Source organism: Bufo gargarizans, chromosome 10, assembly GCF_014858855.1.
Source record: "Bufo gargarizans isolate SCDJY-AF-19 chromosome 10, ASM1485885v1, whole genome shotgun sequence".
Lineage (NCBI taxonomy): Eukaryota > Metazoa > Chordata > Amphibia > Anura > Bufonidae > Bufo > Bufo gargarizans.
In genome coordinates this window covers 103,379,932-103,403,139 of record NC_058089.1, presented here as the reverse complement: position 1 = coordinate 103,403,139, position 23,208 = coordinate 103,379,932, and the positions used below count along the sequence as shown (strand labels likewise).

The 23,208-nt window shown below is 43.9% G+C and overlaps 1 protein-coding gene across 3 annotated transcripts in view; it reads right to left on the bottom strand.

The window, feature by feature from the left end:
* The window catches only part of LOC122921116, a 90,236-nt gene that overhangs the window by 25,373 nt on the left and 41,655 nt on the right, over positions 1-23,208 (bottom strand). For all 3 annotated transcript variants that reach the window (XM_044271076.1, XM_044271077.1, XM_044271075.1), the window contains one exon: positions 4,780-4,956. In XM_044271076.1, coding sequence (XP_044127011.1) covers positions 4,780-4,956 — 177 coding nt within the window. The remainder of the gene's footprint in view (positions 1-4,779; positions 4,957-23,208) is intronic.

The following is a 23,208-nucleotide window of genomic DNA, read 5'->3' as shown; positions in this document are numbered from 1 at the left end:
TCTGCTCAAAAAGCCCTCAGAAGTGAACAACTCCTTCAAATCACATTTAATCTACACAGTGTTGTCCTCTAGTGGAGTACTACTGCATAGCTTCCATTTACTGAGACGGGATTGAGGACATGCAACTTAAAAGCCATGACTTGAATGCTCTTGGTCTTCGGAGGACAATAATGTAAGTGGGGTTTAGCAATTGAAGATGTAAAGGTCTCTCAGCCACGTAAGACAATACGACACATGAGGAACCTGTTTTGGGGCCCAGGAGCTTCACGTTACTCCTCTGGATGAACCTTGCTGACGCATACGTTACATAGACAGAAGATTATAGCTATGAATCAGGTCTCCTGCAGACATCCATCCCTGAATGTGTTATTACTGTCTATATCCCTTTGTGTTACCGCAACAAATAACTGCGACACCCCAAAATAAAGGTGATGTACTACGGCATACTTTTTCACCTTGGCGTGTCTTACATTTAACTTCACTGCTATTAATAGCGGGCGCAACGGGTTTATACTGCGCAATTTACGGTTTGTTATGAGAGCTGCGATGCACTGCTATTCCCCTTCATTTTTCTAATAAATCTTTAGTGGATGTATGGACAAAAAAGGCGACTACACAGGAATAATATTCAAACAACGATATAGCAATGGTCACTGGATCTCCTCACCAGTGACTTTTACAGCCCAGTTTTCCCACTACCAGTATGTGTGGTGCATCCATCCGCTTATGCTTCACCATAAAGGGACAATATGAGAAATACTTCACTAGGAAAATAGATTCTTATATATTAGATTATGTTTTATACTACATTGGTTTATTTTAGACTTTGTTATACATTTACATCTTATTGGAGAAGCTTGTGAGGACATGGACTGCATCCAGCAAAAAAAGTGTAAAGGGTGCCGTGATCTGCATGCATTGCAGGCTCGGCAATAACACAACACAGGCTTCCAAGAGTTAAAAAGTCAGAATATAGTTTATTATACGTCCAAAATAATAGAAGGGCAATCAAAGTTATGCAGTCACGTTGGGAAAAGTCACAGAAACAAATATAACGAAAACACCTGCCCGTTCTGGAGCTAACTAATCATAGGCTTTGCTCACCTAGACACTATCGCCAAACACAGTGTCACGGTGCGGTTCACCATGACATGTGTTGCCGTGTAGGCTGGCTGCAGGTTTGTCTGTAGGCTGGTTGCTAGGGGCTGCGTGCTGGCTGCGGTGTCTAGTGTGTACTCTGCCCGTGTACTCCTTTGACTGTATCTGCATTTCTGTTTCTGTATTCTAGTTCCGTGTCCCTGGTTGCCATGGGCAACGCTCCGTACTGCAGGGTTCTGAGGTTTCTAGTTCTCCCTGACCTGGAAGGGTTAATCTCCCTGTGTTGTTTCCAGGGGTGTGTCCTCCCAGGTGCCCTCATTAGGCAACCTTATCTTCCTGCGAGCTGGTTGCTGGGGGTCATTGTTTGTGCTTTTGTCTGTAGGTCAGTTCTGTTCTCGATTTTGTCTGTATGCCGTCTATGTGTTGCTTGTTGGGTGTTGTCCCATTGCTGCTGATCCTAGGGGTCATTCTGTCTGCACTTCAGTGTGGTTTCATCTGATTCTGCATTTATGTTTGTCATGTTTTCTGTTACCTGTTCAGTATGTGTAAGTCTAGCAGTGCTTAACTGCATCCGATTCTGTTCTGTGTACTATCTGGCAGTTGTTTCTGCTTCTGATGTTTTGTTAATGTCAGTCTGGCAGTTCCTCCAGAAGGGGGTTCCTGGTTTCCCCCAGAGGGGGAATTCCCAAGTTTGTGTATGCCCTTTCACCTTCTGTGTGCAGCTCTGCTTGGGGCCGCTTGCTCCCTTTGCTTGCCGCGCAGGTAACTGCTTACATCTCTGCTCTACCTGTTGCTGGTATGTCTCTGCCTGTCTGTGGACTCTAGTACCATTTGTACCTTCATAGGTATCTCCTGGTCTGTCTAGACTAGCTTCCACTGACTCAGTTTACGCTCTGGAGTAGCTCCTGGCAAGTACCTTGGCCCAAGCCTATCCTCACCATCTGAGGTTCTAGTGAATACCAGGTGTTGCTTAGTCATGCCCCTCCAGAGTAATGCCAGTCAGTGGCGCAGTGGGTTCTCACCAGTTGTTCCTTGTGTGTACTTGGAGTGCCTCTGTTCCGGTCATGAGCTTGTTCTCTTTAATAAAGTTCCATTATTCCACTATTTGTTCCAGTGTTCCTGCTCGCCTGATGTTTCAGAGGTCCTTCGCGGGATCCCAGGCACGTGCCACACAGGAAGATCAGGCTTGACACAGCCAGTAGGGCATGTAATTTCCAGGCTCTGACCCTGAATGAGCTTTACAGCCCTATATTTATTCCCCCAGTATTGATCCTAGTAGCTACACCTGGGTTTACTTTGGGTTAGGGGAAAATGTTGTACTGGAATGGGGAGGGAATGGCAGGTCCCACTACCAACTTACCCACCATTCCATAAAAATCTGGATGAGATACACACCTCCTCTTATACTTTACCAGTCACCAAGGGGGTTTGCCAAGTTTTAAAGGGGTTGTTCACCTTTATGATTTATTTTTTTACATTTCCCTTAGTGGCCAGACCCACGGTAGTGATATCATACTTGCCTTGACGTTGTGAGTGGGCTTATGCCTTTTGATCAAAATGTACTCTAATGCATTTTGTATAGCATGCAGTATAGGGGGTTGTACACTTAATATAGCACCGAGAAGTGAGTATATTTAGAGCTAAGCATAGCATTGTGGATGTGCGATCCAGTTCTGTTATTCTCCCCTTGATATAAATCATACTTTCCCAATTCCGCCACTGGATTACAGCTCCATCATTGCCCCACCGGATCTCCCCAGTTCAACTCCTGGTTTAAGCTTACTATGTCACCCGTGTGGCACGTCTCAATAACATTTTTAAAGTCACTGATCATCATAATTATTATTTTTTTTAGATATTTATAGCAATGAACAGTGTGAGAGGTGTGCCAGTATCCCATATTGTGCAGTACATAACAAATAAGGATCCATACCCCGGTGATGAATTTCCTCTTCCAACATATTTGTACAGAAATTTTTAACAAAAAAAATTATATATTACTCCACTTTGCCCATTTTACTCAACTTCAACTTTGGAAAAGGTGGAATAAGCGCTTTATACATTTTTCTATAGCTATATTGGGGGCCCATGCCTGCCCCAGTCAATGGCTGGGAACTGCTTTAGGTTCCTAGATTGCTTGTCCTTAGGGAAGGTGCTTTGTTCCATTTGTCTGCTCATATACCCACCTCAGCCTGTTTACTGACACTGACCCAATCTAGCCCGTTAACCATATTGTCTTATTGCTGGATACCCTGACCTCCGATTAGCTTAACAGGTTCGCAAGAACGCTGCCTTGCCCTGCCCCACCGATTAGTTTCAAGGATTTGCAAAAAGGCCACCTGCCCTGACCTCTGCCTGTTTCCTGACTACAAGTATTGCCTGACCACTCGATGCCTTGACACTGATGTCTCAGACGCCAACAGATCAGCTGCCAACCATGCCGGGACTATACCAAGAGGTAGCATCCTGGTGGCTCCCCTGTAGGGAAGTCCAGATATCTGTAAAGAGGTTAAAGTGTGAATACCATGGGACTGACAGGATAATGCCCTTAGGTCTAGTGGCCACAACCACAACATCTATTGCTTTATACATAAAAAACAAACAAAAAAAAAACATATATTCATAGTAGACAACTGGCATTAATTTATTGATAAAACTCCCCTATACAGCTAAAAAAAAAACAAAAAAACAACAGCCATCACTACAGGGAGCTTCATATGAATTGATACAGTTACCATTAAGCTCGATGGAATCTGTAAAATGTATTTTCTTTTAGCTCCCCCTAGTGGTGGCAGAAGAAAGAAATGCTTTGCATCTATGTCAGGAAGCAGTAGAAATTCATCTCTGGGATACTTTTCCCCACGGGCCCTATAGCAGTCAGTGGAGTGATCAGCCTCCATGGTGAACAGGCCACTACCCTAAACCTATTCCTTAATGCAGGCATCTATTCATTTAGTCTGCAGTTGGATGTGGCCACCCCATTTAGTGTAACAGGGGTCAGGAAACGCCCACCTATCAAGTACTTATGGTATATCTGTGCTTACACCATGCATGAGCAAACCTTTTTTAAAAAATCCCTTCTTCTAATATCTAGATTTACCATTAAGGAAATAATGAACAGTGACGATTCCTGCAGAAACCTAATCTGATTACCCTATTAATATGGGAAGGGGGGCATGGAAAGTGCATTGCAGTCATTTGGGCTCATTATGGAAAGGTTTCTTGCAATAAGTCTAATTTCTGGAGGACAGGATGTTCTGTACTCTGTGGGGCGAGTGCGAACTTCTATCCAGTCTATTGTGTTGTGCATAGGTAAATGCGAATTTCAGTTTTATTGCAGGCGTGAACGGTAGATTTCCTTCACGTTGATGAAGCTTTCAAGGAAATAACAAGTTAATGGCTGGATTTATAGTTCATAAGATCCCTGCTTATACGTGTACTAGTTGCCTCAATAGCAACAATAAACAAACTATAATAGAATAGAATAGAATAGAATATATACTAAAAATCTAGTACAATATAAAAAAATGTATAATATAATTATAAGGCTGGACTAATCCCAGGATCCAAGTAACCAAAATACCTGAACATTTTATTCTAGTGTCTTCTTTTTAAAAAAAAATGTTTAATTGAGTGCTTATCACATGGGCTCACAGAGCCTGTCCTACTACTATGCATTACCTGCCTCTGATCTGTTCTTTCCAACGCTGCATTGGCTCCATATGCATTACACGATTCCACAACATATTCAGAGTTGACACCTAAGAGTGAACTGGACTCTCCGCAAGATCCGTCAGCAACTATAATGATCTTGGGCCACTCTCCTTGCGACATTTTTCTTATATATTCTTCTGTAAACTAAAAAAAAAAAAAAAAAAAAATTAAAAACACACATGGAAAGTTAGTGTTAATAATATGTTTATACGCGGTTATGGCTCTACAAACACTACATTTTGTTGGATTCTATCCCCTTCAGGACCTCACAAATTTTAGTTTTTGCTTTTTCTGTTTTTCTCCCTGCCTTCCCGGAGCCATAACTTTTTTATTTTTCCATTCATATAGCCTATGGGGGCTTGTTTTTTGTGAGACAAGTTGCACTTTCTAATGTCCCTATTTAATATGGCATACAATGTAGTGGGAAGCTGAAGAAAAAATCTAAATGTGGTAAAAAGCAATTCTGCAATGGTTTTATGGGTTTTGTTTTTACGGCAGTCTTTGAGCGGTAAAACTGATCTGTTAACTTCATTCTCCGGGTCATTAGGATTACAGTGATACAGCATTTTCATTTGAGTTTCTCTTGTGTTTTAATACTGAAAAAAAAAGATATAATAATTTCTAGTTACAGTACGTCTATGGAGCTGTGAAGCAAATTTTTTTGCAGGGTGATCTGAAGTTTTTATTTGATACCATTTTTAAGTGTGTATGACTTTTTAATCACTTTTTATAAAAAAAAAAAAATTTAGGTGAAGAGATTTAACAAAATGGCAAATTGGACCATTTATTTTCCGTTACAACATTGACCGTATGGGATAAATACATATATATTTTACTAGCGCATTGTGGGACACAGCAATGACTAATGTTTTTGTATTATTGTTTATTCTTAAACTGGTAAAAGGGTGTGATTTGATTTTTTTTTATTATTATTTTTAAAAGCCTTTTTTTAACCATTTTTTTATTAAAGAGGACCTTTTATCGGTGCAAACATTGTGAACAAAGTATCATGACATATACAGCGGTGCCCAGGAATCTCACTGCACTTACTATTATCCCTGGGCGCCGCTCCGTTCTCCCGTTATGTCCTCCGGTATGTTCGGGGACTTGGTTATACTAGGAGGAGACTGCCCTTGTTCTGCTGGGCGTCTCCTTCTCCTAGGCTGTAGCGCTGGCCAATCGCATGGCAGAGCTCAAAGCCTGGGAGAAAAAAACTCCCAGGCTGTGAGCTCTGCGCTGCAGCCTAGGAGAAGGAGACGCCCAACAGAACAAGGGCAGTCTCCGCCTACTATAACCAAGTCCCCGAACATACCGGAGGACATAACGGGAGAACGGAGCGGCGCCCAGGGATAATAGTAAGTGCAGTGAGATCCCTGGGCACCGCTGTATATGTCATGATACTTCGTTCACAATGTTTGGACCGATGAAAGGGCCTCTTAGGGGACTTGAACATGCGATTGTCAGACTTACTATTGCAGCCTATTGGGACATTTAATACATTCCTATGGAGATCTTCCACAGGGAGTGCTCAACAGGAACTATTGTTGTGATAGCCTCACATCCTTCAGAGGGACCAAGGCTACCACCAGAAACAAACGACTCAAACGATCACCGTGCAGGGGGAGCACTGCTCCAGGGGAAAGCCTCTCCGGGAAGGGAGGGGGGGGGGACATGGTAGTACAGATTAAGTGTGTAGAGCAGAAAACTGCAAGACATATTGAACCCCTCTGGCTGAATCAGAGAGTAAAAGCACAGATACTGCAAGACAGATACAGAGAGGAAACATCTACCGGTAGGCCTGTTTACCACCTTTGCAGTTTGTCGAACTGTGGAAACTGCAACCTGTGTAAGATCTGCCGGTCCATGCATCATCTGAACTGTGACAACTACTGTGGGTGCATGTATTTGCATATTGCTGTCACTCTCAGTTGCATGCACCAACACCTGGAATGCTATACTACCATATTGACTCTCACTACCATTTCTCGCCAACACGCATTTGAACGAATTGACTTTGGATCTATAATTTGAAGGTCGATTCGCTCAGGCCTAGTAATCATGCCCAGCAGCCACCAAAACTCATTTGAGTTATTTAAAAAGTAAAAATTAAAATTTGAAATATGATGGACAAGGAGTGTAGGAATGGTCCTTAAGTGGGAAAATTTGAGGCAAAGAGCTTAGACGGGGTTTAAAAAAAATAAAAAATAAAAACACAAAAAAACTGCAATCTCTCACAGAGGTGGGACCCACACCTATCTGAAATCATAGGGTCAGATAGATGTGGTGAGGTTTGTCAGCATCATAGGGGCCCATTTGGTTTCTCTTTTTATGTGTCACTGTCTATCTACATGAAGAATCGCACACAATCACCAGGGTGATTGTGCAATTGTGATATAGGCAAGTCACATATAATAATAAGTCCATGCAAGTCTTAAATCCAGATATTCCCATTTACAAAAATATGTTCTTTTTCAGATATGAAAGTTCTTTACTAGATGTTGTAGGCCACACAGACAATAAGTTCTGGCCTTTATCAGACAAGAAACACAAGAGTTTTCTTGCTGGATTTCACAGAGGAGAAGGAGAAGCTGTCCTCACATGGGATGAATGTTCTTAGTTTTCCAAAATGCCGAGTAACAGGCTCAAGGTCCAAACTGTGTCATCATGCAAGTATTTCTTCTTTATGCCTTCCATTGGGTGTAGATTTATTGAATTAGGGTCAGAATGTCAAGATTTGTTAAGGCCTACTGGTTTCAGTGAATTGAGATTGCGCTGCTTTATGTAAGACGGGTCATGTCTTCCATCCCAAGTACAACTTACATTTTAGTTGTGTGAAGCTTACCTTACTATCCAAACTGTGGACTGTTGGTGGATTTGCAAAAAGGACACCATTTATTAAAGCTTTATAGGTTTTTATTCTTCTCTTTCATTTCTTCTCCTTCTCTCATCCCTTCTCTTAATGGGGAAGATTAAGGTTTTGGAGGAAAATTTTACAGGCTGGCATCATGTGACCCGTAAATGGTTGTTCTTGGGGACCTTCCTTTTTTTTTATATATATTATTAGAATTTTTTTCCAACCATGTGTTGTGAACTTCAGTCATGATGTGTCTTTTAAAGAGTCGTTTTTGTTTCGTTTCCTTAGTATTTTTTCTTCTTGTATTTTGATTAAGACAAAATAAAGGAAATTAAAAAAAGAAACAAACTGCTTTTAGTGGCATAGAAAAGTCACAAATTACAGTGCACGCCATATTTGCACCATCATTTATGACTTTTTGGGCTCTTCACCACTTTTCTCAAGTGGTGTATAAAGGGGGTAGGATTTACCGTGAGTGTTTGGGGCCTATCATGGGTCCCCAGATTACTTTACACCAGAAGCGTAAGCTATAGCTCAAGTGTACACCAGCCACTGGCTTGCGTAGACTTGAGTTTGTCCCACAGAGGGCCAGAGATGTGCCTAATTTATATTAATAAATTGAATTTTAATAAATTTGCCACATCTTACTCCAGGGCACAGGGGATCAAGACTAGCGTATAGAAACGTCACTCTTGATAAATGTCCCCCACCATGTTCAACTACGAAAAACAATGAAACAATAGGGACGATTTCTCATCTCCCTGTGCATAAAAAAGTCACAAACTGCTGTGTTTGTTGGGGGCATTTCTATATCACCCCAACACTGTTACCAAAAATAGGGCGTTGTGAGGGCAGGGCAAGCGAGCCTGGCAGATCTATCTTTATTTGTGCAAGTTTGAAGCAAATTAAGGTAGAAATCTACAGTAGCGCCGCGCTGCCATAGATTTAATTTTGGCGCACGGATTTCCGGAGGATGCCCCTAATTGGATGCCTGCACCTAGTCATAAATTAGTCCAATCCTCTGGCAGCGTAAAATGTTTTTGAAAGATCGGCATAAAACGCTGTTCTTTGATAAATTTCCCCCAATGTACCTAAAGGGCTAAGGTATATTGTGACGGGCTTCGCCTCTAGGACAGGATATTGGTCTAGGGCAGTGATGGCTAACCTCCGGCACTCTAGCTGTGGTAAAACTACAACTCCCAAGATGTGCACTTGCTTGGTTGTTCTCAGAACTCCACAGAAATGAATGTAGCATGCTGGGAGTCGTAGTTTCACCACCGCTGGAGTGCCGGAGGTTAGCCATCATGGGTCTAGGGTCACTTTCGGTAAACTTTAAATTTTAAAGCTCCATTGCATTATCCTGTTGTAGAAATGATCAGGAAAGCTGCATCTTCTCCCCATAACATTTAGACCGCTCATATCTCCCGTGGACAGACTCAGATTTGTTCTGCTGCATTTACTGCTTCTTTACTCTCAACACTTCACTGCCTTCATATCTACACTTGGGATTATCCTACCCTTCAATTTTATCACTGTTTCAGCAGTTCTGTAAGTTAAGATGATATTCTCAAGGACCTGCTGTGGAGGAAACAGTTGATACCGTAACTCCTTTCAGAGAACACAGCAAAAACAAACAATCATTGATAAAGATGTGGTTTAAAATTATTATATACACTGTAATATTGTAATATAGTGTAAAATACAAACAGTATATAAACCAATTCGCTTGAGTTTTCTTTTGCTCAATATAAAATCGCTTTAAAGGGGTTGTCCAGGATTAGAAAAACATGGCCGCTTTCTTCTAAAAGCAGCACCACCCCTGTCCACAGGTTGTGTATGGTACTGCAGTTCGTCCCCAATGACCCTAATTGGGCTGAGCTGCAATACCAGACAACCCATAGACAGCCAATTTTTTTCTAATCATGAATAACCCCCTTAAAGAAGTATCCAATTTATGGGGTTTTGAATTTGTTTACTGGCAGCAGTTGCAAATAAATTTGGGCTCTTGCTTAGCAACAGATGCTGCAGTCAGCAGGTGATACTGGCAGTTCTCTAAGCTCCTGTTCAGACTGGGAGCATCACCTGCCATTCAGAAAATTATCAAGTGGTATGGATTACATGCCTATGGGGGAGGCGTGGAAAAGAACTCTAGGAGCAGAAGTTCAGGAGACATTTGTTGTGGTAGTAATGGCACGAGAGGCGATTACTGCCCAAGAGCGGGACACAGCAGATGTACTCTGTACAGTGAAGGATACGGCAGCATATCTGATGAGCTTTATGTGGACCCTAATAAAATGGCACCTCTGAGAAGGTTTAGGACCTATTGCTTCTTGCCAATTGACAAGTTGTCATCTACAATCTCCCATGCAACTTCACCCAAGAAAGAGTAAAATTTAAAGGTTAAAAGACACCTTTTCCATTCAACCAGTTTGACCTCTGCTCCTGTCATGGGATCATGAGCCTGTTGTAACACCACAGGTCTGGACCCACTGTTCCTACTGAAAGGATTTGGCTTGAGGCTACTCCTTAGGGCGTTGTCAAGGTGGACCCCTGGTTTTCTCCCCCCAGTTACTGGGATCTAGACATCACTGCAAGGGTCAACAATACATTGCCTCTAGGCATAGTCTGCATTCAGAGGTTGCTGACCCCGGCGGGTCACTCAACACTGAAGCGTGGGACCATGGGGACAGGTCATTGGACAAGCCAAGTTCAGGACTGACAGAGTTCAGGCTATAGGTCATGGTAGGCAGCACAGGGTCAATATGGTGATCAAGCAGAGATCAGGACAGGCAGCACAGGGTTCAATCTGGTAAACCGGCAGTGGTGGAGCATAGTAGAGCAGAACAATACAAATGCTCCTTTACAGGACTAGAGAGGCTAGGAACCTATAGCTCATGCACCTTCCCATAAAGGAAGATGTTCTATGTACACCAGCCAACCTTAGATGGGGACAGTACAAGAAGTAGCTCTTTAGGAACTGCAAAGAATACAGGTGTCCAAAGGGAGCGAGCAGCAGGAAGCAGGTGGGGGCAGCCTCCAGTAGAACACAGTGTTGAGAAGCAGGAAGGACGAGTACTCTAGCGTCTATGCCTGCTGAAAGAGAGGAGATGACAGTGGGCACTGATGACGTCACAACTGTTCTCATGGACATTAGATTGTCGTGAGGTCTCAACAAATTCAGCTGGATCTACTGAGAGAAGTTTTAGGTCTCTGGAAAGTTTTGACGTACACTGGGGCCGGGCACTGGGGGCGTCATCTGGATTACATGACAATATTGGTTTTGTTATGTGTTAACAGAATTTGATGGGGCAGCTGCACTATGAAAAGTATTTCATGGAAATTTCATGTTTACCTCTGTTATGGTTACTCGGCAATGCTACCAGGTACTTTTAAACTGCTCTGTTGAAAGGTAATGTGATATCTGTAGTAACAGATACAGTATACTGAAATGGCTTCAGTTACCCTCCACCAGGACCCGGAAACCCCACCGTTAATGGTAGAACGCAAGCAACCAGCATGGTTAAAGAGGCACCTTTTCTCCAGTATCCTGCTAGATCTACAGTTTCACTGGCCAACTGTAGACTTGGGCACAGATGACCCACAGAGGGAAAGTCCTTGATCTCTGCCCTTTGATTCTGTAATTTGTGGTAGTCAGAATAAAAAATAAATAAATCTATTTACAGTATCTTACAGCAATGTGCATGCCCTAACGTCAAACCCCCCAAACCTGCCATCCTAGATACCACCAGCAAAGCAAAATCTAGTGACCATTTTAACCTCTGCTTGAATTTGGATAAAGACCACAAAACAAATTCAATACAATATGGCAACATGTTAATAACACCTTTGACAGGCTGCAATTCACATCACAACCACTGGATTGTCACATAGAGACACGCAAGATAGACATCCCATAACAGAGTATAAGTATTGTGAAAGCATGTTTTGTTTTTTTCCCCAATGGTGGTTATCTTACACCATGCATCTCAGGCTATATTGACGCAAGAGCATTTGTATCTTGCCACCAATGCATATGTCCTTATGAGAGAACTCCCAACCGTATTATCCTAGATGCCGTCCGAAAAGGAAGAGTGCCACTATCCCCCGCTGAGCCATGTATTTCTGAAAGTACTCCTGTTAAAGAACTGCATACTCTATAGACTTCACTCTAGTTTGACCTGAACTGACATATCAAGCTAAACAAACACTGGGCATACAGTTGTAGACATAAGCAGGGATGCATGACTCAAGTTGTCATGAGAGTCTCCAGATTTCTCTTCCTTGAAGGCCATTTACAACACTCCATGACAATGTCAGGAAATTACCTACCCATAACCTAGTGCACGGCTGTTCTAGGAGGGTTGCTAAGCAGACCAGCCAAAGCCAGACTAGGTCAACCAATTTTCTAACCTGGATACCAAGCCAATCAAGTTTCTGTCTTGGCGTCCAATCTCAGAGAGAGGCAGGGGATTTAGGTTTTGTGCCGATTGCTGTTTTTGCCTGTGATTTTGTTCTGGCTCTTGTTAGTTCTGTGAGCTCAGAACAGTGCAACATTTCTGTTGGACTTTCCTGTGTATTGGCCTCAGCTTGATTCTAGATTAACTCCTTGACTACTGATTAGCTTAACTGTTTCTCTTGGCTTTCACTCCTCAGCTTGTTTCTGGTTTAACCTCTTGTCTGTAGTTTTAGCTACTATTGACTATTTCGGCATAGACTCTGGCTTGATTTACTTTCCTGCTACTCTCTGGATCCGATAGGTCTGCTACCTGTGAGGTCACGAATGTTCTCTGCCGGCTCTGGTAAGCACCTAGGTCTAGCCTCATCTAACCAGAGTGGTGAAGTAAGATGGGTAGGAGATTTAGAGTTTACTAGCAGTGGTCCTGAATGTTGACCCAGTTTCCTTACAGACCATCGCTCAAGATATCCATGGACTTCATTTGAAGTTTAATTTGAGGTCAATGTTTCACAAAAATAAGCATCTAATGAACTCCTACAAGGCACAAAATTAGCTTTGAAAAACATCAAGTGAACAGAATCATTGTGTAACATCAAAATAATTTCATAGTGATAGGACGTATCTACTGTATACTATACAGTGTGGCATTCTCTTTCGTCATCTCGTTGATGTCCCAAAAATGAGCTAATTGTCCTTTTGGAGGTAGAGAATCCTAGAACATGAAAACCACCATATAAATGAATATCTATTTACTACAAAAGTTCCTTTACAGGCGAGTTCATCTAAAGTAAAGTCATTTTGTATTGCCTTCTTCACATCCAGCATTACAACACATTGTACTGACGGGCTTAGCGGTAATTGGAATAAATACCTAGAAAAGCACTTGGCAAATAAAACAGCATTTTTATGCGTTTGCCTATTGTGTTAATAAAGAGGCCAAACAGAGCAAGCTATGGCAGATCACCAACAATCCGAGTCAACGCCTGTGGAAAACAAAGCTGGGGAGATTTAATTAAATATAGTTTTCACTACTTTGAATTGGAAGGCGCCCGACTCCTCGATGTTCCTCGCTTGTGGGATTTTTTTTTGTTTGCCTTCATAAGTTGGACTTTCATTTGTAAACTAAGGATTCACACTCTGGCAATGCTTATCATAGCTGACATTTCTAAGGTAATTAATTTAGCTTTGTGTTGGCATATTTTTAATAAAGTCATTGTTCTGTACTGGGTAGACTGGTCGGACTAGCTGTCTTATTGGATGGATATTGCCTAATTACATGCTAGGTTCCAGTCCCATCAGTTAATTGGAACACAGGTTTACAGACTGTTTCAATATTTGCCTCGATTGCCCTCCCTCCATAAACTGTGTGAGCAAGGTTCATATCCGCTGTGCTGTCAAGCGCTAAGAGGACAGTAGTAAACACTGTGGGAATAGGCTATTGTGTAGAAGGTTTACTATTTCATTAGCTGAAACACCTCGAAACACAAATCGAGTTGAACCATCAGGTGACAATAAAGAATATTGTTAAGTTCTTGAGATGTCCTCAATCCTCGGGATAGGTCCGACACTTGGCATCCCCACCAATCAGTCGCACTCCGTACAGAGTATAGTATCCAGTGCCCCGACTTCCCGAAACAGCTAAATGGCAGGGGTGCTGTGCGTCAGCCCCCCATCGATTTAATATTGAGGACATGGGCTTGGGATAGATAATTAATATCTGTAGCCTGGACAATCCCTTTAAAACAGAACAACTAGGGACAATAGAATATGAGTAAAACTGCTTACAAAAAATGCAGCAGTACTCAATGTCAAGCAGGAGCTGCAAACAAATAAGAGTTCATGGTTATAAAAAGGAAGATTACAAACCTGTGATCTCTCCTTTGCCTTTGAGCAGCGATTTTTTTAAATCTCACCTTCATTGCTTATATGTGAATGGTGTATACTTACTCATTACTATGTAGATATTTTCTTATGGCGAATTATAAAAAAATAAGAAATAAAAAAATAAAAATAAAAAATAATGCACTAAGGCTAGTTTCACACTAGCACTAAAATATTCTGGTAGGCTGTCCTGGCAGAGAAACAGCCTGACTGGGTTTATCGTATCCGGCATAGCCGAAAAACTTCTGCCGCACCACCAGGCCTCTTTGACTACAATGGGACCCAGTGGGGATCTGGCCCGTTTCCATCATTAGTTTGGCCAGACTAAAACTGCTGCTTGCTCACTACACCTGTCTTAATTTAAAAAAAATGTGCTGGAATAAGATGCGCAAAAGATTTTCCCACAAGTCCTTAAAGGTAGATAACAATAACCAAATGAGTTAGAAATATTACACTTGGTCAATTATGTATTGAGGAAAATGATCAAGTATTGCATGTCTGTGAGTGGCAAATGTCTGTGAACCTTTAGGATTAGCAGATAATTTGAAGGGGATATTAGACTTGGGAGTCTTCAATCAGTGGGATGGAAATCAGATGTGAGCGGACGAATGGTTTTAATTAAAGAACAGGGATCTATCTAAGTCTGATCTTTACAACACTAGTTTGTGGAAGGGTATCATGGTACAAACAAAGGACATTTCTAAAGATCTCAGGAGTACAGTTGTTGATACCCATCAGGCTGGGAAAAGTTACCAAACCATCTCCACAGAATTTGGACTCCAACAATCCACGGTCAGACAGATTGTGTAAAAATGGTGGCAATTCAAGACTATTATTACTCTCCCCAGGAGTAGCTGACCAATAAAGAACATGCCAAGAGCAAGACGTGTATGCCCTAGTCTGCGAGGTGACAAAGGAATCCAAGGTAACCTCTAAGCAACTAAAGGCCTTTCTCACATATGCTAATGTTAATGAGTCTACCATAAGGAAGATGCTGAACAGTAATAGTATGCATGGCTGGATTGCAATGAGAAAGACACTGCTCTCCAAAAAGAGCATTGCTGCTCATCTGCAGTTTGCTAAAGATCACCTGGACAAGCCAGAAGACAATTGGGACAATGTTTTGTGGATGGATGAGACAAATAGAAGTTTTTTTGTTTATCTGAGAAGCAATGTTTGGAGAAAGGAAAACCCTGCATTCCAGCATCCCATCTGTGTAGTGGCAGTATCATGGTTTGGGGTTGTTTTGCTCCATTTGAGTCAAGAAAGCTTGCCATCATTAATGGAACGGTGAATTCTAAATTATACAAGCAAATTCTAAAGGAAAATGTTAGGATATCTGTCCATGAGCTGAATCTCAAGAGGGTCATGCGCAAGTAAAAGGCCCTGAGCACACAAGTCGTTGAAACAAAGAATGGTTAAAGAAGAAAGTTAAGGTTTTGGAATGGGAGAGTCAAAGTCCTTAATCCAATAGAAATGCTGTGAAACTGCTCACTTTACATCCTTCATGGGAAGAATCCCACCAACATTGCAGAAACTAAGCCAGTTTGTACGGAGGAATGGGCTAAAATTCCTCCAAGTCAATGTGAAGAACTAATCAAATGTAATGTAAATGTTTAGCAACAGTTATTGCTGCGAAAGGATGAAGGGGAAGGGGGGGGGGGGGGGTCACACCAAATACTGAAAGCTATGGTTCACATATTTTTGCCACTCACAGACATGCGATATCAGATAATTTTTCTAAATAAATAAACGTCTGATATTTTTTACTTATTTGTTTGATTCGGTTATCTTTTTCCACTTTTAGGAAAGTGATGCAGAAATATAGAAAGTTCTGAAGGGTTCACAAACTTTCAAGCATCACTGAATGTACAGTTGCAAGAAAAAGTATGTGAACCCTTTGTAATGATATGGATTTCTGCACAAATTGGTCATAAAATGTGATCTGATATTCATCTAAGTCACAACAATAGACAATCGCAGTCTGCTTAAACTAATAACACACAAAGAATAAAATGTTACCATGTTTTTATTGAACAACACACCATGTAAACATTCACAGTGCAGGTGGAAAAAGTATGTGAACCCCTAGACTAATGACATCTCCAAGAGCTAATTGGAGTGAGGTGTCAGCCAACTGGAGTCAAATCAATGAGAGGAGATTGGAGGTGTTGGTTACAGCTGCCCTGCCCTATAAAAAACACACACCAGTTCTGGGTTTGCTTTTCACAAGAAGCATTGCCTGATGTGAATGATGCCTCCCACAAAAGAGCTCTCAGAAGACCTACGATTAAGAATTGTTGACTTGCATAAAGTTGGAAAGGGTTATAAAAGTATCTCCAAAAGCCTTGCTGTTCATTAGTCCACGATAAGACAAATTGTCTATAAATGGAGAAAGTCCAGCACTGCTGCTACTCTCCCTAGGAGTGGCCGTCCTGTAAAGATGACTGCAAGAGCACAGCGCAGACTGCTCAATGAGGTGAAGAAGAATCCTAGAGTGTCAGCTAATGGCTTACAAAAGTCTCTGGCATATGCCAACATCCCTGGTAGCGAATCTACGATACGTAAAATACTAAACAAGAATGGATTTCATGGGAGGATACCACAGAGGAAGCCACTGCTGTCCAAAAAAAACATTGCTGCACGTTTACAGTTTGCACAAGAGCACCTGGATGTTCTACAGCAGTACTGGCAAAATATTCTGTGGACAGATGAAACCAAAGTTGAGTTGTTATACACACACCTCATCCCAAATGTGAAGTATGGTGGTGGGGGCATCATGGTCTGGGGCTGCTTTGCTGCGTCAGGGCCTGGACGGATTGCTATCATCAAAGGAAAAATGAATTCCCAAGTTTATCAAGACATTTTGCAGGAGAACTTAAGGCCATCTGTCCACCAGCTGAAGCTCAACAGAAGATGAGTGTTGCAACAGGACAACGACCCAAAGCATAGAAGTAAATCAACAACAGAATGGCTTAAACAGAAGAAAATACACCTTCTGGAATGGCCCAGTCAGAGTCCTGACCTCAACCCGATTGAGATGCTGTGGCATGACCTCAAGAAAGCGATTCACACCAGACATCCCAAGAATATTGCTGAACTGAAACAGTTCTGTAAAGAGGAATTACTCCTGACTAGAGTTGAGCGAACACCTGGATGTTCGGGTTCGAGAAGTTCGGCCGAACATCCCGGAAATGTTCGGGTTCGGAATCCGAACCCGATCCGAACTTCGTCCCGAACCCGAACCCCATTGAAGTCAATGGGGACCCGAACTTTTCGGCACTAAAAAGGCTGTAAAACAGCCCAGGAAAGAGCTAGAGGGCTGCAAAAGGCAGCAACATGTAGGTAAATCCCCTGCAAACAAATGTGGATAGGGAAATGAATTAAAATAAAAATTAAATAAATAAAAATTAACCAAAATCAATTGGAGAGAGGTTCCATAGCAGAGAATCTGGCTTCCCGTCACCCACCACTGGAACAGTCCATTCTCAGATATTTAGGCCCCGGCACCCAGGCAGAGGAGAGAGGTCCCGTAACAGAGAATCTGTCTTCATGTCAGCAGAGAATTAGTCTGCATGTCATAGCAGAGAATGAGGCTTCACGTCAGCCACCACTGCAACAGTCCATTGGCATATATTTAGGCCCAGCACACACACAGGCAGAGGAGAGAGGTCCCGTAACAGAGAATCTGGCTTCATGTCAGCAGAGAATTAGTCTGCATGTCATAGCAGAGAATCAGGCTTCATGTCAGCCACCACTGCAACAGTCCATTGGCATATATTTAGGCCCAGCACCCAGGCAGAGGAGGGAGGTCCCGTAACAGAGAATCTGTCTTCATGTCAGCAGAGAATCAGTCTGCATGTCATAGCAGAGAATGAGGCTTCACGTCAGCCACCACTGCAACAGTCCATTGGCATATATTTAGGCCTAGCACACAGGCAGAGGAGAGGTTCATTCAACTTTGGGTAGCCTCGCAATATAATGGTAAAATGAAAATAAAAATAGGATTGAATGAGGAAGTGCCCTGGAGTCCAATAATATATGGTTATGGGGAGGTAGTTAATGTCTAATCTGGACAAGGGACGGACAGGTCCTGTGGGATCCATGCCTGGTTCATTTTTATGAACGTCAGCTTGTCCACATTGGCTGTAGACAGGCGGCTGCGTTTGTCTGTAATGACGCCCCCTGCCGTGCTGAATACACGTTCAGACAAAACGCTGGCTGCCGGGCAGGCCAGCACCTCCAAGGCATAAAAGGCTAGCTCTGGCCACGTGGACAATTTAGAGACCCAGAAGTTGAATGGGGCCGAACCATCAGTCAGTACGTGGAGGGGTGTGCACACGTACTGTTCCACCATGTTAGTGAAATGTTGCCTCCTGCTAACACGTTGCGTATCAGGTGGTGGTGCAGTTAGCTGTGGCGTGTTGACAAAAGTTTTCCTCATCTCTGCCATGCTAACCCTGCCCTCAGAGGAGCTGGCCGTGACACAGCTGCCTTGGCGACCTCTTGCTCCTCCTCTGCCTTGGCCTTGGGCTTCCACTTGTTCCCCTGTGACATTTGGGAATGCTCTCAGTAGCGCGTCTACCAACGTGCGCTTGTACTCGCGCATCTTCCTATCACGCTCCAGTGCAGGAAGTAAGGTGGGCACATTGTCTTTGTAGCGTGGATCCAGCAGGGTGGCAACCCAGTAGTCCGCACAGGTTAAAATGTGGGCAACTCTGCTGTCGTTGCGCAGGCACTGCAGCATGTAGTCGCTCATGTGTGCCAGGCTGCCCAGGGGTAAGGACAAGCTGTCCTCTGTGGGAGGCGTATCGTCATCGTCCTGCCTTTCCCCCCAGCCACGCACCAGTGATGGACCCGAGCTGCGTTGGGTGCCACCCCGCTGTGACCATGCTTCATCCTCATCCTCCTCCACCTCCTCCTCATCCTCGTCCTCCTCGTCCTCCAGTAGTGGGCCCTGGCTGGCCACATTTGTACCTGGCCTCTGCTGTTGCCAAAAACCTCCCTCTGAGTCACTTCGAAGAGACTGGCCTGAAAGTGCTAAAAATGACCCCTCTTCCTCCTCCTCCTCCTCCTCCTCCTCCTGGGCCACCTCCTCTTCCATCATCGCCCTAAGTGTTTTCTCAAGGAGACATAGAAGTGGTATTGTAACGCTGATAACGGTGTCATCGCCACTGGCCATGTTGGTGGAGTACTCGAAACAGCGCAACAGGGCACACAGGTCTCGCATGGAGGCCCAGTCATTGGTGGTGAAGTGGTGCTGTTCTGTAGTGCGACTGACCCGTGCGTGCTGCAGCTGAAACTCCACTATGGCCTGCTGCTGCTCGCACAGTCTGTCCAGCATGTGCAAGGTGGAGTTCCACCTGGTGGGCACGTCGCATATGAGGCGGTGAGCGGGAAGGCCGAAGTTACGCTGTAGCGCAGACAGGCGAGCAGCAGCAGGATGTGAACGCCGGAAGCGCGAACAGACGGCCCGCACTTTATGCAGCAGCTCTGACATGTCGGGGTAGTTGTGAATGAACTTCTGCACCACCAAATTCAGCACATGCGCCAAGCAAGGGATGTGCGTCAAATTGGCTAGTCCCAGAGCTGCAACGAGATTTCGCCCATTATCACACACCACCAGGCCGGGCTTGAGGCTCACCGGCAGCAACCACTCGTCGGTCTGTTGTTCTATACCCCGCCACAACTCCTGTGCGGTGTGGGGCCTGTCCCCCAAACATATGAGTTTCAGAATGGCCTGCTGACGTTTACCCCGGGCTGTGCTGAAGTTGGTGGTGAAGGTGTGTGGCTGACTGGATGAGCAGGTGGAAGAAGAGGAGGAGGAAGCCGAGAAGGAGGAGGTGGCAACAGGAGGCAAAGAATGTTGCCCTGCGATCCTTGGCGGCGGAAGGACGTGCGCCAAACAGCTCTCCGCCTGGGGCCCAGCTGCCACTACATTTACCCAGTGTGCAGTTAGGGAGATATAGCGTCCCTGGCCGTGCTTACTGGTCCACGTATCTGTGGTTAGGTGGACCTTGCCACAGATGGCGTTGCGCAGTGCACACTTGATTTTATCGGATACTTGGTTGTGCAGGGAAGGCACGGCTCTCTTGGAGAAGTAGTGCCGGCTGGGAACAACATACTGTGGGACAGCAAGCGACATGAGCTGTTTGAAGCTGTCTGTGTCCACCAGCCTAAATGACAGCATTTCATAGGCCAGTAGTTTAGAAATGCTGGCATTCAGGGCCAGGGATCGAGGGTGGCTAGGTGGGAATTTACGCTTTCTATCAAATGTTTGTGAGATGGAGAGCTGAACGCTGGCGTGTGACATGGTTGAGACGCTTGGTGACGGAGGTGGTGGTGGTGGTGTTGGTGGTACATCCCCTGTTTGCTGGGCGGCAGGTGCCAACGTTCCTCCAGAGGCGGAGGAAGAGGCCGAGGCGGCAGCAGCAGAATAGGCCGAGGCGGCAGCAGCAGAAGAGGTAGCAGGGGGAGCCTGAGTGACTTCCTTGGTTTTAAGGTGTTTACTCCACTGCAGTTCATGCTTTGCATGCAGGTGCCTGGTCATGCAGGTTGTGCTCAGGTTCAGAACGTTAATGCCTCGCTTCAGGCTCTGATGGCACAGCGTGCAAACCACTCGGGTCTTGTCGTCAGCACATTGTTTGAAGAAGTGCCATGCCAGGGAACTCCTTGAAGCTGCCTTTGGGGTGCTCGGTCCCAGATGGCGGCGGTCAGTAGCAGGCGGAGTCTCTTGGCGGCGGGTGTTCTGCTTTTGCCCACTGCTCCCTCTTTTGCTACGCTGTTGGCTCGGTCTCACCACTGCCTCTTCCTCCGAACTGTGAAAGTCAGTGGCACGACCTTCATTCCATGTGGGGTCTAGGACCTCATCGTCCCCTGCATCGTCTTCCACCCAGTCTTGATCCCTGACCTCCTGTTCAGTCTGCACACTGCAGAAAGACGCAGCAGTTGGCACCTGTGTTTCGTCATCATCAGAGACATGCTGAGGTGGTATTCCCATGTCCTCATCATCAGGAAACATAAGTGGTTGTGCGTCAGTGCATTCTATGTCTTTCACCGCTGGGGAAGGGCTAGGTGGATGCCCTTGGGAAACCCTGCCAGCGGAGTCTTCAAACAGCATAAGAGACTGCTGCATAACTTGAGGCTGAGACAGTTTCCCTGGTATGCATGGGGGTGATGTGACAGACTGATGGGGTTGGTTTTCAGGCGCCATCTGTGCGCTTTCTGCAGAAGACTGGGTGGGAGATAATGTGAACGTGCTGGATCCACTGTCGGCCACCCAATTGACTAATGCCTGTACCTGCTCAGGCCTTACCATCCTTAGAACGGCATTGGGCCCCACCATATATCGCTGTAAATTCTGGCGGCTACTGGGACCTGAGGTAGTTGGTACACTAGGACGTGTGGATGTGGCAGAACGGCCACGTCCTCTCCCAGCACCAGAGGGTCCACTAACACCACCACGACCATGTCCACGTCCGCGTCCCTTACTAGATGTTTTTCTCATTGTTATGGTTCACCACAACAACAAATATATTATTTGGCCCAATGTATTGTATTCAAATTCAGCGGGATATAAATTTGAGGCCTAGTATTTAGGCGCTGGGTGACCGGTATGGATTTAGTGACAGAATTAGACTTGGAAATGCACAGAAGCGTGTGTGTGAAGTTATTCTGAATGACCCTATGTGCACCTTCAATATGATCTACCCTTTTAGGGATAGATTTCAAATAGCTCTGATATAGCAGAAACGACTAAATTATGAAATTGCTAAATTGGGAATTGTATTTCAACCCAGAACAAAAAATGTGCTTTGACGGACACTAAATAACTTTCCCAGCCACAACAGGACAGCGGTAACGAGAGATTTAGCGGGATATAAATTTGAGGCCTAGTATTTAGGCGCTGGGTGACCGGTATGGATTTAGTGACAGAATTAGACTTGGAAATGCACAGTAGCGGGTGTGTGTGAAGTTATTCTGAATGACCCTATGTGCACCTTGAATATTATATACCCTTTTAGGGATAGATTTCAAATAGCTCTGATATAGCAGAAACCACTAAATTATGAAATTGCTAAATTGGGAATTGTATTTCAACCCAGAACAAGAAATGTGCTTGAACGGACACTAAATAACTCGCCCAGCTACAGCACTAGGGACAGATTTAGCTGGATATAAATTTGAGGCCTAGTATTTAGGCGCTGGGTGACCGGTATGGATTTAGTGACAGAATTAGACTTGGAAATGCACAGAAGCGTGTGTGTGAAGTTATTCTGAATGACCCTATGTGCACCTTGAATATTATATACCCTTTTAGGGATAGATTTCAAATAGCTCTGATATAGCAGAAACCACTAAATTATGAAATTGCTAAATTGGGAATTGTATTTCAACCCAGAACAAGAAATGTGCTTGAACGGACACTAAATAACTCGCCCAGCTACAGCACTAAGGACAGATTTAGCGGGATATAAATTTGAGGCCTAGTATTTAGGCGCTGGGTGACAGGTATGGGTTTAGTGCCAGAATTAGACTTGGAAATACACAGTAGCGGGTGTGTGTGAAGTTATTCTGAATGACCCAATGTGCACCTTGAATATTATATACCCTTTTAGGGATAGATTTCAAATAGCTCTGATATAGCAGAAACCACTAAATTATGAAATTGCTAAATTGGGAATTGTATTTCAACCCAGAACAAGAAATGTGCTTGAACGGACACTAAATAACTCGCCCAGCTACAGCACTAAGGACAGATTTAGCGGGATATAAATTTGAGGCCTAGTATTTAGGCGCTGGGTGACAGGTATGGGTTTAGTGCCAGAATTAGACTTGGAAATACACAGTAGCGGGTGTGTGTGAAGTTATTCTGAATGACCCAATGTGCACCTTGAATATTATATACCCTTTTAGGGATAGATTTCAAATAGCTCTGATATAGCAGAAACCACTAAATTATGAAATTGCTAAATTGGGAATTGTATTTCAACCCAGAACAAGAAATGTGCTTGAACGGACACTAAATAACTCGCCCAGCTACAGCACTAAGGACAGATTTAGCGGGATATAAATTTGAGGCCTAGTATTTAGGCGCTGGGTGACAGGTATGGGTTTAGTGCCAGAATTAGACTTGGAAATACACAGTAGCGGGTGTGTGTGAAGTTATTCTGAATGACCCAATGTGCACCTTGAATATTATATA